Source organism: Pseudoliparis swirei, chromosome 4, assembly GCF_029220125.1.
Source record: "Pseudoliparis swirei isolate HS2019 ecotype Mariana Trench chromosome 4, NWPU_hadal_v1, whole genome shotgun sequence".
Taxonomy (NCBI): Eukaryota; Metazoa; Chordata; class Actinopteri; order Perciformes; family Liparidae; genus Pseudoliparis; species Pseudoliparis swirei.
This window is the reverse complement of record NC_079391.1, coordinates 15864972-15883113: the sequence shown is the minus strand read 5'-3', so window position 1 is coordinate 15883113 and position 18142 is coordinate 15864972. Positions and strand designations below refer to the sequence as shown.

General features: G+C 41.8%; 1 protein-coding gene across 3 annotated transcripts in view; it reads left to right on the top strand.

Moving 5' to 3' along the window:
- Nucleotides 1-1798: 1798 nt before the first annotated feature.
- gpc5a (glypican 5a) overlaps nt 1799-18142 on the top strand; it is a 135613-nt gene continuing 119269 nt past the window's right edge. For 2 of the 3 annotated variants that reach the window (XM_056412612.1, XM_056412611.1), the window contains exons 1-2: nt 1799-2130; nt 5677-5838. In XM_056412612.1, the coding sequence (XP_056268587.1) occupies nt 1980-2130; nt 5677-5838 (313 nt within the window). In that variant the 5' untranslated portion in view covers nt 1799-1979. The remainder of the gene's footprint in view (nt 2131-5676; nt 5839-18142) is intronic. The other variant, XM_056412610.1, reaches the window with a different exon arrangement.

The following is an 18142-nucleotide window of genomic DNA, read 5'->3' as shown; positions in this document are numbered from 1 at the left end:
TTGTTGGTTTTGGGGGTGTCACATTAAACGTAACATGTTTTTTTTATTTTTGTGATACACGTGTACTACTGTTTTTGAAAACCAGGAGTGTTTTTTCTTCCAGTTTTCAAGTGAGCCAGTTTCAGCAGTACTAAAGTGCTTATAGTGCAGGTAGTGTTTTTCTCCTATCTACTGCAATGTAAGCACTTGAAGTACTTCTAACTTACTGCGTCTTTCTGAAACTCTGATGTTCATAATCACGGAGGATCTTTGAATCATCACACGGTCAGTTTTGCTGGTTTGCTTTCAGCTTTAACTGATGGTTGCTGTGCAAATCCATGCAAAACTGATTATGTTGATGAACTAACAGGCTGGCTTTTCATCAACAATTGGTTGTATATAACTATATGGAAATTTGGAGTTGTCCCTTCCTGTGCAGGTGGGGATTAGTAGCAATGCTGTGTACCTCGAGGTATTGCACTTGTCCCGGCCTGTATAGGAACAAGGAGATGGAGCTGACCCGGATCATAACCCAAGTGATTTGAAAACTGCTGCACTCTACATGTCCTGTAATGTTTTGCGCTGTATGAATGCCATGTGATTTTTGTGTTGTTAATGTAATGTTCCTTGAAATAGAATACATTTAAACACTTTCCTCTGAATCTTTTTTTATAATTCAAATCACAAAATGTACATCTTACAGGTGCTAACTCGTGTTAACAGTATTTCCTCCAGTTGGAAGTTAAGTGAAAGCTTTGGATTGGGTCTTAGTTCACGGTAATGGAACTTAATACTGTCACCATACCAGATTAAACTGGAACACAAGTTGTTCAATGAGCCTGTTGACTTTGACAAAACCGTACTTTTTCTAGCCGCCACTATTACGTTCCAAGATTTGTGACCTCTGACTCACAACATTAAATGAATCCCTTTCCTGACAGTCATGTGCTTTAGTTCTAATTTGTAATGAGCAGCAGTGACTCGGTCGGCTATGAACACCAGATAGGATCAAGTCCCATGAGCTTGCATTCAACAGGGTTTATTGGTCTAGTTGGGAATAAGTTAGTATATTCAGACAGGTATGCTAATAAAAAAATTTGATGAAATAAATTACATGCATGTAAAATGTATTTTTGTTCCTGAAAATTGACATTGGGTCTTGCAGCAATTTTTATCATTGTTAGAAATCACTGGGTGATGTTAAGCTATCTGGGACATACCAGTCATATTAAAGTCATAAAATGAATGAGTCTCACCAAATTGTGACTGCCTAAATCTTAGTATTTCCTTTGGGGAAAACATGTCGCTTTAAGACCAGAAAGTGGAGGGCACATTACTTTCTCATAATTGAATGCCACAATATGGCAATGCCATTAAAACCTACCATTTAACAAAGGACGTAACAGTTTTATGGAATCTAATTAAAAAAAGTAATTTTCAAAATGAGAACTATCGGCAATCAGGTGTCACTTAATTTACTGGAATTTACTTTGGATATAATATGTTAACAATCGTAAAGCGCGTTAATCAACCCGTGAATACATCCCTCACACATTCACGACGCTGAGCTTCATGGAACACATTCTATAGGGAAACATGAAGAAAAATCCATTTAAATTCGGTTCTGAATTGAGTTTAGTTTTAATTCCTCATTGCAGCCTAACATTTGAAGTCAGGGCCCGGCCACTAGATGGCGCCGTCAGGCCGCAGCTCAGCTGAGCCGCGGAGTGCAGGTACGGGCACCGTACCGCCTCCGCGGTCGGCCAGCCAAGTTGGACAACATGCCGCTTTCAAACCGACTCGTCACACCGCTGCAACTTCCCCCCGTGCGCCTGGACTTAAACGATGACCCGGAGCGCGTCCTGCACACGAGCATTAACGCAACACAACCGACGCGGAGATGTGGAAGGGACTCACCTGAGCGGACTAAACGTTCAGAAGAAACCCTAACTTTTAAACAAGTCTTTTTTTGGGCAGTATTCACCCGGGGCTTTATTAAAATGGGTGATCTGTGGGTGAACTACGTTTTCTTCCTGGCGTGTTGCTCCGGGTTATGCTCGGGAAGCCCCAACAGATGTGACGAAGTGCGGAAAGTTTTCCAACTCAGACAAATTGGACCAAATCAATTATTGCCTTTAAGCCCCAGACCTGGTAGGTAATGTTTGAATAAGCTTGAACAGCTGAATGTGTGTGTGAGTGAGAGTATGTGTGTGTGTCCTTCAGGGTACATTTTTTTCTTCTTCTTTTCTTTCTGCAATTAAAGTCTTATAAACCAGTCAGTAATACAAATCGTCACATTTCTTGATCATTTGCCCATTTTCCTCATTTACATCTTAGCAAGCAAAGCATGTCAACCACTGATTGAAAGAAATGTGCTTGAGAAGTCACTCAACACCCTATTACCTCTCTGTTGAGCTCGCTCGCTGCACGGACCTGTCATTTTCTGTCTTCTTGAAGTGCTTCTTTGTAGTTACAAAACACTCCTTTTAAAAACACATTTTAGAGGCGTGTGCACAGTCATAATGATAACGCAGAACAAGTGAGCTGTAATTCGTTTAAAGGGCATCCTACTGTGGGACTTTGATACATGAAGATAGCCTATTTGGAGGACATGTCGCATGTGTCTTAAATAAGAATAAAGCTCAGAGGGATCTCTAATCCAGGTTTCAGGTTCATGATAAATGTTGAACTATTAGATATACTCTTGTATAATGTGTTGAGATGGGATTTTTATTACAAGACGGCCTGTTAAAGGTGTCAATATAGTTTGGGGGTGTATTATGACCTATATACTACGCTCTCTTAATTCAATGTACATTAGCTAAAGCTGTGGAGCTGACTTGTTGGCTGTGACCAAAAGGAAAGCAACAAAACGTGGCTTGCAGGGATACACAGGAATTATTTTGTGTAAAGTTATGTACACTATAGACTTCACTTAACTTTCTGAACACCACCCATAATGCAATTCAAGATTTAGGGGGCTGGGGGGTTATGGATGTGGATATTTCATGTGGGCCATCATTGACTGGACGGCTGGCTGCTGTTGCTCTCTCTCTTGGAAAAGTAAATCTCCATGCTGTTGACTTCCATCCTGCCACAAACTTCTCCTTCCAACTTTCACCACTGCCGCTGGGAGAAAAACTGATTACATTTACAGAAAAACCATCAAATGCCTCCTTAACCCCCAACTAACTCTTATAATGCCACCACCGGCGACCTTGAGTGCATTAAAAGGCGCCTTATAAAATAAATGTATTATTATTATTATTATTATTACTACTATTATTATTATCACCGCTCCTGCCCCTTCCCGGGCCTTGTGGGTCGACATCTCTTTGCTGTCTCACAACTGAAAAGTTCTTTCTCTGAGATGAATTGTGGGTGAACTCCTTATCGGTGATACATTACATTACATGTCATTTAGCAGACGCTTTTATCCAAAGCGACTTACAATAAGTGCATTTCAACCTAGAGTATAAACTAAGAACAACAAGAATACAGGAAGTAACATTTCCTCAACTCAGTCGAACTACAAAAGTACCATAATAAGTGCTATCCCAGTGCCACTGAAGTGCAAATCTGTGTTTTAATCCAGATGTAGTCGGAAAAGGTGTGTTTTCAGTCTCCGGCGGAAGATGTAGAGACTTTCTGCTGTCCTGATGTCAGTGGGGAGCTCATTCCACCACTGAGGAGCCAGGACAGCAAACAGTCTGGATTTCGAGTGATTAGCTCGAGGTGCAGGAGTCACAAGTCGATTGGCTGTTGCCGAGCGGAGCGAACGTGCCGGGGTGTACGGTGTGACCATATCCCGGATGTAGACGGGCCCCGATCCGTTCAGAGCACGGTACGCCAGAACCAATGTTTTGAAGCGGATGCGGGCAGCCACCGGTAACCAGTGAAGAGAGCGGAGGAGCGGAGTGGTGTGGGTGAATTTCGGGAGACTGAAGACCAGTCGAGCTGCTGCATTCTGGACGAGCTGCAGGGGTCGGATGGCCTTAGCGGGTAGACCAGCCAGGAGGGAGTTGCAGTGGTCAAGGCGTGAAATGATCAGAGCCTGGACCAGAACCTGTGCTGCCTTCTGAGTAAGAAGAGGCCGTATTCTCCTGATGTTGTGCAGCATGTACGATGATTCAGGAGCTATTCTAACCCTGTAAAAACACCTGCTCCTGTTTATAGCTGCCCCTTCACTGACCTCTCTGGCAACCCCCCCACACGTCCCCCAGGCCTAAATGCACCTCGACATCGGGAAGATGTTAATCGTTTCCTTGATGGAGTCGGATAGATACGCTGAAATACATCAGAGGGCGTAATGGGAGATAGTGAGAGGTTGAGTCAATCCTAGAGAATGATAAAAAAAGAAGAAGAAGTTATCTATAATTGACCTGTGTGTTTGTGAAAAATAACCTCCAGATATTCCTCCAGAGTGAAAGAGCGTTTTCCATGCTTTCTAATAAGAAGAGCCAAACAGCCTTCAGCCTATCAGAACACAGCGAGTCAGAAGTCTGTCAACGCAGCAAACAAAACCTGCTCTTTGTGGAAATAGTTCTGGGAGCATTTGGGTTCAGAAAAGAAGAAGAAGAAGAAGAAGCACGACCTGGGGACTCTTTCAAGTTATCTTATCTGGGAGAGTTTAAATTCCTCCACGTGTGCCATCGCCTGCACTGCGCCCTCCTCACTCTTCTTGAACCTCGCAGGGAGCTGATAGCGTCTCTGGCAACAGCCCTGCTCGCCCTGCCTGGGCACGTCAGAGGGGCTTTCGCAGGAGGTTTTGGATCTCCTTTAAGATGTTTTGATTGTGTGTGCGGATTGCTTACATTTTGTTCCTATAGTGGAAAACCTGAGAAATCACTTAACGCTTGTCTGCGATAACGCTTTGACTAAGATCTCCACTCAGGATCTCCGTGTTTTGATTGCTCGACTACAGCATGTTTTAACTTGTTCTATTAGAAAACCTTTTATCGAGAAGGCCTGTTGTTCATTTAGATGTTCCCATCATGTGCTTTTTATGGACCTCGTCCTACATGTGTCTCTAAGAGGATGGTGATGATGCCCTGACGCCTCTGTGGTTCTGATTGAAATCTCTCCATTAGCTGGACTTCATGACTTTACACTCCCAGTGTAGTTCCCTTGTGCGAGAATGCTGCTCAAGGAAGCCGCTTGTCACTTTGAGCAATTTCCCGTTCATCATACAGATAATGAAGAAGATAGTTAGACACATTCACTTATTCAGGCTCGCCTTCGGGCAGATAAAGGTGTCAAATCCACCTGACTTGCATGTCTGTGGAATGTGTGAAAGAAAGTGGAGCCCCTGAAAGAGAGCATGCACCCCCCCCCCCCCCCCCAGCTCAGTGTGTGCCTCTCATGGAGAAGCATTGCATTCACGGTACAGAGGTAAGCATTCTTTTCTCTGAGGAATAATTACCTGACGATGTTCAAAAAACCTCAAAGGGTAACACTGATTAAATATAATATTTACAAACAATAAACAAATATTTGATCATATTTTCCAAGTTTCTGATTCCTATTGAAATGCACGTTGACTCAAACATTTATTGTCCTTTCTATTTTAGCATTTCAAACAATAACATTCGTTAATACTTATCGTGTGGAACAAAAAGAGCAAAGACGTATGTCATTTCCCCGCCCCCTTGTCTGTAATGAGTTAGGATCATAACATTTCATCTCAATGGCTCTCAGGTCCAGACCTTCAGGTGTGCATGTCCAAGAACCTGACCTGCTGCACCAAAAAGATGGAGGAGAAGTACCAGGTGGCAGCACGCAGGGACATCCAGAACCTCCTTCAGACTTCCAGCTCCGGCCTCAAGTTCCTCATCTCGCGCAATGTGGCTGCTTTTCACGGTAAGATTTAACTGCTGGTGTGTGTGTGTGTGTGCGTGTGTGTGTGCTGAGTCATCGCTGTTAAACTTCATAAACGTGTGCTGGGATGAGATGAGAGGGCAAAAGTTTACGTGGATAATTGTATGCGTGTAGATGTTTGTATGTGTTTCCGAGTTGGAGTACACATTTAGAAGTTTGGGTTTGTGTGGGTGTTGAAAAAAACATTGGATGAGTCTGTGTGTGTGTGTGTGTGTGTGTGTGTGTGTGCAGCGAGGCTCCACTTCAGTGCAAACAGAGGAGGGTCTGTCCTCCTTCCAGATCTACTGCTGCACGGTGATCCTGGGATTAGATAGGTTGGCTGTTCCTGTAGGAGCCCCAGGAGGCCGTCTGTAAGGGTGGATGTCTGTCAGGGCTGTGTACTGGGGTTTTTATAATAGCTTCTCTTCCTGTGTGAGGTGTCCTGCTCTTCTGTGCCCTGATAAGAACATAAAACCCTCATACTTAGAGTGCTGGAACGCATTTGTTTTCAACCTCCGTCTCTTATTGTTTTCCATTCCCCTCCATTTTGTCATTTAGCGGCAACTAACAGTCGACTTACAGGTAAAAAGCTGCTGTTGTATTTGTGCTCTCCATGCCCAACGTGGGACGTTTCCCCCACTTCTAGCTGATGGACTTCATGTGCCGGCTGAAACGCGTGGGCAACAAATACGGAGCTTTTGACTTGAATGCACAGTCTCAGACGTATCATTAAACCAATTCTCTTTAACAACGCGTCTCAGTTAAAAGGAGGACTGTTATCCTACTCCTCAAATGAAATGATTTATAGCAGAGCCTCCGCATGATCACAGTGTTTTAGTGGAGGTTTACAGCGGCATTGCCGTGTTTGTGTCCTCTGATGTTTGATGTGACTACTCAGGCTCCGAAAAGTGAACTAAAATACTCAACATTTGTGATGACGTTTATGAAGCTTGCCCCCTACTGTTAACGTAAAATGGAGTTGCAAACCGCTTTATGAAAGGGGTTAGAGGGCATCCGTCATCCATGTGTCCTTATGGGGGGCTGCATGGTATTCCTGACATCTCTCTATCCCCGGCAACATTTTCCGGCTCTTCCTGGTAAACCCAGAGGTGTTCCCAAACAAGAGGAGATATAAAATCTCTCCAGCGTTTTCTGGGTCTACCCGGGGCCCGGTTATTATATATTCAATATTGTCAAATCCCATGAAAAGAACAAAACTAAATCTTAGTTCATCTCTCCATACGTTATGACTTCCCCTTTCTGAGGCTTTCAACCCCAACTGAAGATGTAAACCTTTTAAAAAATGGCACGCAAATATATAGTTTCTTAAATGTAAATGTAATCTTTCTTTAAATCGGGGTAAATTTCAACCGGGGTATATTTCCAGCTGCACATGTCATGCTCTAGTGAGTATTTACATTGCACAGAGTAAGCTAAATCAGGCTTTGGCTCCACAGACAATACTTGTTACCAGGATGAGTTAATTGTTGGTTTTGGTCTTTTCATTTCAAGTAATAAAAGGCTGCAGGGGATGGTAGCCATTTCAAAATACTCAAAATGAACAGCACTCACATGGTTTCATCTGTGGAATGGCAGCCCGTGTGCTCTCCTGCCAAACCAAACAGAGTTCCTCAACATCGCCTCTCATCAGTCAACAAACACTTGCGGCTGCTTCCAACATCCAGGCTGCGTAACACAAGGGGCAACCGGCACTCGCCGATTGGAGTCTCATATTCGAGTCCCGGCAGCACATTTTGTGAGTTGGAATGTTGTGGTCAGAATTTTTTTTCAATTATTTATTTAACTGCGGTTCTAACCAGAGCTGCATCTAACTTTTCATTATCGATTAATTTGATGTTTTTTTTCTTAAATAATTGTTCTGGGCCCTAAAACTAGTGATACATTCTCTTAACAATTTCCAAAAGTGGTCTTAAACTTCCTCACGGTAACATCACATATTCACATTTGAGGAGTTGTCATTCATTTTTGTGTTATGTTGATTGATTAATCGTTTTCAGTTGCCCTGTGGAGTTTCCTTGGGAACTATGAGAGATTTACTGTATTCACAAATGTTCTCGTATTTTTTTATTTCTTAGGTCCAAGCACAATGTATGAGTGGTCCAGACCTGTCATAAGAGTCACGTGTAATTATCTTGCTGTTATCTAAGTATTTCCCTAATGAACTGTACATTTAATTACTTTGACTTGACAGCAATATTGACTTTGAAAACCTAGACAAATTATCTTTCATAATTATATTTACATTATCCTGTTTGTCTATATGAAAACATCTAGAATTGTATTACTCTATAATTCAAACAATATCATCAATCATTTAAATTGTCTATTGTATAACACTGCAATATCAATACGACCATCTCAAACTGCAAAACTATTTAAATGAATTGACGCCCTCCCGTTGCAGTGATCAATCACCTTGCCGTGGTGAGATGTTTTTCACATGGTGCCATTTCTTCTTAATTTCAGACAATGGGACTCTCAGGTGACGCTGCATTAACATCTTTAGTTATTTTTGCCCATTTTTTTGATTTTAGCAGGCCCCTTAATTCTGCAAAAAATGTACAGAAGCATTACTTCTGGAGCAATACTCCACATATGGGGCAGATGGTGTAGCCCCATATGGTATAATTGGGGTTATGATTATGCTCATCTACAGTGATCATTAACAGGGGAGACTCATCATGTTATCTATGGTCATTTACACGGTTATCTGAAGTGCGAATCCACCGTATGAACAAGTCAAGCGACCGTTGAGTGTGTCCCTGGGGTTTCATAAACACTGTGAGTGCATTTCCACAAAACATTCACAAAGCTGTTTTTTATTATTTCTAATCTTGTTCTGTTTACAACCGTGTTTGCTTGCTAGAAGTCTTCTTCGTCGCTGACTTTGTTAGCGCATTACTTAGTTTGTTGGCACGTGACCACCCACCACCAACTGTTGAGGGCAATAGTATATATCCAAACATATCTTCCTTTGAAAGTTATTGGTTGGATCACATTTATAGTTCATCATGAAAACACGACGGGTCATATTTATCACAAGAATGTGCACTTCAAACCTAACTGTTCCTCTCTGACTCATCTATAATGTTTGTCTGGTTGTTGAAGTAAATCTGTGCTGAAGCTGATGCTTGTTCAAATGTTGAGACTTTTTGTCTCAAAGTCTTATCTGTTTACACACACACACACACACACACTTACACACACACACACCCCCACACACGTGCACAAAGCCAGAAAGAGAGCCACCCACGTGCCATTGTTCTCTCCGGCCATAGAGGTTTTAGGAGCCTTTGTCAAATGGAGAAAACTCTGTGGCTCCGTATGTATGGGAAGCACGGAGGGACAGAAATGTCTGGCAGGTTCCTCGATCTTCACAGAGTGGGGCAAGAAGAGCTGTTCTTCTGTTCATGTGATCACATAAAAGAAACACAAGTCAAGCATTTAATCCGCCTTTCCTAACCAGGGAGGGTTCAATGATGCTGAATTAATATGAGTGAATTGTTTGTGATTCATCTTGTGTGAATGTGAGTTTTGTTTTGGGTGTTTTCAGATTGTAATTGAAGTGGAAATAGGCCAAGACGTTTACGGATCATTTTCAAATTGAAAATACATTTGATGTTGATTGGCTGCCCTCAGCAGGATGAATGTCCGGCTTTATCATAACAAACATTTGTGGAGTACAGGAAGAAATATTTCTCTCTTAGGAGGTGGGTGGGTTGGGACGCTCAAGAAAAAAACCTTTTTTAGTCTTTAGTTTTAGTCTCTGAAATGATTGGCATCCTGCGCTGTAATTTGAGAGACAACAGAGAACATGTAAAGTGTATAATGCATTACAACCACAGACAGGAAGATAGACGAGTTAAAAGGGCTGAGGCTAATGTGGTCATTTGTTTTGTGCAAAGCCTTCAATTAGGCATCTTTATATGATTCAGCTGAAGGGAGAGGAGGGATGAAGAAATTAGGAGAATGTAAATGGATAACAGTCGGAAACACTCAAGAGACATTGATAAATAACACAAACACATAAAATGCTATTTAAAATGTTTTTTTTCTAGGGGACTTGATGTTTTTTGCTTGTAATGGGCCACGGTTATACACAAAATTATCATCAAGGGCACATGTAGAAAAAGCGCCCAAGACTTTAACGTAATGAGTAATAAAGCGAAAACAATGATGTTAATCATGAGAGGAGCTTCAAAGCACAGCTCATCCTGCGGTAATAGCTCATTAGATTGTTCTCTTTTCTTCAGAGGAATGCGCCTCAGCATTTTAATATCTGGTCATTAAATGAACCTGACTGCTGCCTTTTCATCATTTCACAGACAAAAAATAGCTCGGAGACTGGGGTAAAAGTAGAAAGTCGAAAGAATAAAGAGGCAGTTGATGGCGTACTGTCTAGCAGACGGCATTTGAGCTTTCCAGGACAGCATTTCTTGTCTCCCATCTTGGTTTGTCAGTAAGTCTCTCAGGACCAAATGTTTTCATTCACCGGTTGTGAGGTTCCTGCGTCGTCTACACAATGCACAAATATGCAGCCTTCTCAGCGGGGCATCAGAGGAGATCTTTTTTTCTACTTTGCCCTGTGCAGGTTTGTGCCACATCCATGGCAACCAACCTGTGCAATCCCAGCGTCCCGTAGGGTAGGAGTGAACACGGAGGGAGCCCACGCTGACACGAGGAGAACTCCACACAGAAGGACCGCCAGGCCGGGAATCAAACCCCGGGACCTCTTGCTGTGAGGTGACAGTGCTAGCCTCGACACTGCCGTGCAGCCCACGCTCATACCTGTCTGTTAAAAGATGAAGCCAAATCAAGCAGCCAGTTTGTTTAGTTGAGCATAAAAGGCAGCTTTAAGGATAGTTTGAGAGGAAATGAGAGAATGGGATGATCAATAATGAACTAATATCTGTTTACTTGGTTGGATTCCTCCGATTAACACATTGTTAAACGGCTATATCTCGTTCATGTAATCCATACAGAAGTGATTAAAGTGCCAGTTTTGAAATGCTTTGACTGTTTCTTTCTGTGCACAAGTCCTTTTCGAGAGATCTCCATGGAACCAGCGGCTTCAACCCCAGCTGCTGATTTTTTACATTTCTGTTTGTTTATGGAAGACACAACTAGACACAATGGGTTCGTCAGGGAGATTTAGAGGTGTTGGTAGACATGTTTGTGTTTATATTTGGACAGAGCCCGGCGAGCTGTATCCCTTGCTTCCAGTCTTTATGCTAAGCTAAGCTAACCATCTCCTGGCTCGTGCTTCATAGAGTGTGTTAGATCTTCTCTTCCAACTCCTGGCAAGAAAGTAAATAAGTGATCTCCCGAAAATGTTGAACTATCCTTTCAAAAGAAATAATGCCCTTGTGCTGTACATGCATACACACTTTAAAGGCTATAAATTGGTCAGTATTTCTTAAGAACAAAAGCCAAAAAGATAGTTCGGAGATAGTTACCTGAAATGTGTTTTTAATGTCCCATAATTCATCTGAAAGACTCCACCAATATTACATAAACACTTGATGAGGTTGGCTGTTAAAAAAGTAATGCAGCTGTTATTTTACCGTCTGGGAGCTGTTGTGACCATTAACACTCTGTGGTTTGTGGTCTTCTTGCCAGTCGATGTTTCATTTTGGTTTCTAGTCTGGGAAAATAAAACAAGTTCCTGTCAACATGAGACACAGGAATACAGCAGACACAGTAGGTCAGCCTTTTGCTTTTGTATTTTCTCTGCCTTTAATTGTGAGCTACTGTTTTGTCAGGAACGCGAGTGGTGCCGATGAATGTGAGATCAAGCAGTCTGGGCTGAGTGCTGGTTTCGTTGAAGTGGAAAACTAACCTGTTGTGCCGGGGCTTGGTATTTGCACTCATAAATGCTAATTGTGCTTCTGTTTACCAGCTTTTAAAGGATCTACTGCTCACCTTTAACTCTTTGAATTGAAAGAGGAACATATTTGAATGGCAGCGGCCCCACAGCCTGAATGAGAGGAGACCACAATCAGCCGTCAGATTACAGCAGCACATTGTGCCGAACAAGGAGGTCTCAGTGGGGGAGGGGAGTGTGTGTGTGTGTGGGGGGGGGGGGGGGGGATTGCAGCTGATGAGAAAGAGTGTGTCTATTTTAGTGCGAACATTCAACTTGGTATTTGTCCAGTAAAGTGTGGCGTCAGTGTGTCCTTACCTAATGACCACAATATCCTGAGTTTGAATTCTATAAAAGAATATTTTAAATTTTATTGAAGAAAAAAAATTAAATCATCCAACAGACACTCAGCCTTCAACCTCTGAACATGAACATGTCCTGAGGCACATCCAGTGGCATTGAAACACTGAGATAAGTTGGAGTTTGGATGTGAAGAGCGTTCATTGTGTTTTGAACTGGGTTGATTGAGCTTCAGAGGAGGGTTTAACCCACATGTGAACTCTTAATCCTTCAGTTTTGACTTCAAACTTTTAAAACCACCACATTTGGAGATACAAGGACCGTTGAACAACTTAGAGGGGGGGGGGGGTTACTCTTTTTTACATTCTTCATGTGAGATAGAGATAAAGTAACATTAGCTCCGGAAATTGGTCAGAGGTCTTTACTGAACATTTAAAAATTACCAAATTGGGTGATAGATTGTTTTCTTCAGACATTGACTTATTCTTTGTTGACACATTCCATATTAATATCAGCATGATTTGGAGCAACCTGATAGCCCAATGGCTGCAGCAGATGTCACGTAATTGCAACATCCAGGGTTTGATTCTGGCCGTGGGAACTTTGTTGCTTACCCCTCTCTCTCACCACGTTTCCAGTCTGCAGCTACATTGGCATATATCTAATACAGGTTACAATAATTTGAATTAATCTTAGATAACAACAATCAATCAATCTATTTTGTCGATTAGGTGAAGTTAGTAGGGGAGACTTTGAAATGAGCGTAGTTGTTGTCTGTACTCTGCTATTGAGACGTTAAGTTCAAGCTTGTCAGGTGGCCTACTTCTGGTTTACAAGGTTAATATATTCTATCTTCTATTTTGTCAATTTGCAAAGTCTAACAGGAATAATTCTTCCCAAATATCTGGTGTGCTCTTTTGAATTGCTTGGTGCTCTGTTGTAATGTGAGTAGTGTGAACTCTGGCCTACTAACTAATGACATAATGACATCATTCAGATCACCTCAGCGACACATTTCTCCTGTTGACAAGTTACTTCAGAAGACTGAATTTTCGATAAACACATCTTTTTTTGTATTTACTTTGATATTCCGGCGCGGTGGCCGCTCTTCAATGGATATCAAGCACAACGTTGTTCTAAAAGCAGAGCAGCAGCCACCGCGCTTACCTAACGATCCACATTACTCCAACAGTTTCAAGTTCACAAACAGTCATTTCCTACCAAGGACATATATTGTGCTGTGAGCAGCCCCGAGCAGCACTGCATCGCCGACTACAGTAACATAGTGTTCTCTTCCAGAAAAGTTTCTATGTTGATCACAAGTTGGCAGCACGTCTCAGTCAGGGAAAATATGCTGCTTTTTATAGGACTCTGCATTTTAAGATCTTTTGTCTTGAAAATGAATATTCCTGGCGTTATACATCTCCCTCTAGAAACACCAGACGGCTTCACATAGAAGTATCTTTGGGTTTTATCATGTCGGGAAATCATTTAAAACACCTGATATGAAAACATATAAGAGTTGTGAGTAAAGACATCAGTCTTATTCCATTCCATTTTTGGTATATTTGTGGATATTTTACATCCGATATTTGGTTATAAATGGGTTATTTGGTCCTGCACTTTAGTCCAGAATGAAATATCTCCAACATTATTGGATGGATCATCATTAACACCAGTAATCCTACAGATATAGTAGGTATCAATTGGATGTACGGCCTCTGGCATCATCAGTAGACTCGGATTTCCCCCCCGAAGTGTCAAATGGTATGTTCTCTTTTTTATAGTGAGCATGATTTGAGCATTTGGTGGACAATGGCAACTTGTTGAGCAAGCCATTACAAAGAACCTTCTTGGTGCTTTTTATCAAGTATACAAATATATATAATACTGAGTCCAGTAGTGACCGCACATGCAGACCTTATAAGATGAACGATGAGTACATACATAACCTGAATGTACCGAGTGGCAGTTGGATTTGTTTGAAGATTTCATTTGTTGATTCTCAGCTGGTCCTGACATCCTTTCTAACCTGCTCTCTGCTCCTTTGTGTTGGACCTTTAGCAGACTCTTTGTCCATCGTCTACGGCTGTGCCTTCTTTGTTGTCACTCGTACAAGAGGAGTGAGTGTGTGTGTGAGTGTGTGTGTGTGTCTGTGTGTATACATATGTGTATATGTGTTGGTGTGGGTGTGTATTCCAACCAACGCAGGGGCCTCTCCTCCAGATTTTCACAGAATGTGGGCTTGGCTATGTGATTCGAGGCTGGACAGTTGATCCAGGGGAGGACAGAGAAGGAAAAAGAATGCGAAGGAGAACAAGAATGAGCGAATGACGGAGAGAAAGTTGGGAGGATGCCAGATTCTATTGAAAGTCTTTGCATGGTGTTTGAAGTCAGAGGATTTAGAAGGAAGCAGGATTATTCAGTCAATCCCTTCACAATCCAAGCATTTGGACTGCTGCAAAGAAACAGCGTATAGTCGGTCCAGCCACGGCTGCTCGACCCATGCTGGTTAGCGGCGCACTTTTCTAATCTTTTAGGTGATAGTTTAACATTTTGTGAATATGCTAGTTTGTGTTCTGGCAGGGATTTATATGAGAAGATTAATACTACTCTGTTTTCATAGATGTATAAAGAGGACTGGATACAGCTTTGGAGGCGGGCCCCGGTTATTTCTATGAACGTTTATCAAAGGTTTGCTTTCCGGGTCAAGCATTTCCCGGACCCTCTGGCGCTATTGAGCTTTTTTTCTTGTCTCGGGCACGCTGACATGAGTTTATTATAACTCTGGATTCGGCACTCAGTACATTTTACAATTTATAGGACACATGGATTATTTAATAAATAAGAGCTATATGATTGTTCGTACTGGGAAGTTGATGTACTGCAAAAAAAATCTGTAAATCAGCAGTTATACAGATATTTCCCCCCAGATGTGAATCAAGGTCGATGCAGAAACAAAGTATTTTTTGCCCCAAGGGCATCGCGTGACTGACCCGGAAGGTGTAATAATACAGTTTGGTCACCATGTCAAAATGTCTTGAAAGCCTGCAGCCGGCAGTTCGTCTGTTGGCTCCGACTAGTTAGCTTCGCTGAGCACACTGGAAAGTGGAAACGAGGGAGCAGCTAGTCGGGTTCTGTCAAAGCCAACAACATCTGCTTACACTGATAAAGCTCACTGATCAACATGTTACGTCTTGTTTATTTAATCAAAACTAAATCTGAACCGTCAAATGCAACAATCTTATGTTTTGTCAGGCGGTTATGGACCAGTTTCTTTTCCTGAAGTTTTTGCTGGTTGCCTAGCAACTTTTCCGGGCCCAGAGATAGTCCAGCACATAACCTCCTACGATTTTCTTTTGTAAAGATTAAACAATCGAGGTAACAAGTTAATTAATGAGCTTCAGACCTGCTGGGAAGTGGATGTTTGCCTGTTTCCTTCTGTCTCCAGTCTTTATGCTCAGCTGAGCTAACCTTGCTTCAAAATAAACCTCCTCAAACCAGAAAGCAACAATGGCTCACTGAGTCATTAATGACATTTTTTTACTTTACAAATGTTAAAGCATGGGTCTCTAATTCTTCTCTCTCATATTGTTCTTCCAGTTTGCCACAGAAGGCAGTTTTATATTGTCTTATTCTATAAATAACCTTTTAATACCCATCTGACATTCCAGGAGAAACCCTTGAGTGCTTTTACAGTGTCGGACATAAAGCTAATTGCTGACTCTCCATCATCTTGTGCGACTGTGTGCATGGTGGTATGTTTGGTTTACTGCTGCTCAAGAGATCCAGTTCAGATGACACACTTCTTCAAATCCAGCTGTGTCCCAAAGGCGGACATCAGCAGTCACACACACTTGAAAACTAACATGAATGCACATGCACACTGACTTCCTCTGTCTTACATATTTGCTCCGGTTGCTTTCCAACACACACTCCCTGCACTGTGGCCACTCACTGCATAGAGATGAGCCCTAAAAATACACACACACCAGTCAGCACTTCACATTGTTTGTCTCTGTGTGCCCGTTTTAAATGGAGATTTATGGCGGCTGGCTGTTGTCTTAAGGCCATTTTCTAGATTAGATGCTACAGCACGCTGCAAAACAGGAACTGTATCTTTATGACAGATTTACACAGTTTGTATCTACTTTTTAGAGATTTACAACCAGCGGAGTACAATTCCACTGTGATGTTTGTGCAGGAGAGCTGAACATTTACGACCGTTAGCAGTATATCACAGAGACTGAGCTGACACTCAGCTTCCCACACAAACCACGTTACTTTGATTTGGTGGTATGTTAAGTGAACGGTTCAGGCCATAATGGGCTCTTTTTCTGAAAGTAGCCTACACGTTAAACCAAAATACTTTAAATAAGTCAGATGCCCAACTTTAGCCGGACACACATTAGAGCTGTATTCTGGTACCCCAGAACATTTGACTGTGAAAAAGGACTTTCCATAACTGATACCAAGAGGAAACTGTTCAGATTTCACCACAAACGCTGCAGAGTCTATGAAATCCGTGTCTTATTTTTCTATCAGACTCCGGCTTTGGATTGTGCGTCTCTGTTTTAGTGTCGTGGTTTGGAGAGGAGAAATCACCCTTTCTGGCAGTCTGACGGAAGGAAGTATTTCCTAAGTAAGGAAGGAGCCCCCAGGGATTAGTCTGTAGTCGTCTGGGCGATGAAATACTAAACACAGCAACACACCAAGCCTACTGTCTGCCCCCACTCTCCCCTCTTCTTCTCTTCTTCCTCATCCTGTCCTTCTCCCCCACATGGCAGATATAATGGCATAATAGTCCTTCTTATCACGAGTATCCTGGCATGAGTGACAAATGAATGTTGTTTTTACTGCTAGGAGTCCAATGTCTTGATGGCGTGTTCCCTCCAGCTGATGAGACAGTTTGATAAACTTATCTGTTTTCTTTACTTAGTTTAGACTAAACATGACACATTTTTAAAAATAATGATTACGTGATAATTTTTACATGCGCCACAATGTAAGATACTTTTACTTCAGCTTTGCCACTGCCCCGGGGTTTGTTGACTCACAGTCTCAATTGAGTCTCAAGTGAGCGCCAGAAACTGCGGTTAAGTGATTTGATTTAGTTTTATTCATTCCTGAAATAGTAACTTTCCAATCTTTTCAAGTATAAACAGTGTTTTACTCAACATGTCCATTTGAAAGCGTAACTTTTGTCTTTTGAGAACCTGCAATTTTATAGACATTTCATTTTTTTATTAAAAAAAACCAGACATAGTACACAGGTGAAGCTCCTTGTGCTGTTTGACGGTGTTATCTAAAAGTGACTTTTATCCTGAAAGCAACAGAAAGAACTGAAAGATGCCTCTCACTGCAAATGAAACGTTCTAGTTTACATGATGTTCAACCTCAGCTGAACCAAACTATAACACCTCATAATATGTTTTTAAAACCTACTAAACATAATTTTTTCACTGATGATCTGCAAACAAGTCAAATCAAGTCAAATGAGTGAATATGAAATGCCAGATTTTAAATAACAAAGTGCTTTGATGGACGTCTGATATTAAAATTGCTCTTTGACTTCACTGTTTCAGACACGTCTGCTGCCTTTTCAGCACGTTAGTTTTGATGAATGCAAGCCCGTCTGTACGTTTTTGTGCATGTCTTCAGCTGATTTATTGACGATTATAATGAGAAGTTAATTAATAGCATAATGGCTCCTCTTAAAGACCAATCATCAAGGTGAAATAGCACAGTGGACCAAGTTCAGATCCTTGAACCTAATGCTCCACATCATCTTTTTGTGAATCTAATGTAATTATCCAGTTCAATAGAGTAATCAGTGGCGTGCTGTGTGCATTAGGCCCTCTATTCAGGCTTATGACAGCCCTGTTGACTCCTTCACTGGCATCTCAGAGCTCCTAAGGGCCAGCCACAGGAAACCTTCCACACAGTCTCACACAGAGCTACCTTTGAAAGCTGATGAAAGCTTTATTATAGTTTTATAATTTTTACTCTGGTACTTAAAACGGTGGCCGTGCTCGCACTCTGTCTGACTGGGCTTCTATATGTATGAGAGTGTTTTCTTCTTCCAAGTTAACGTGTGCTAAACCTGACTGGTGTTTCTATGTG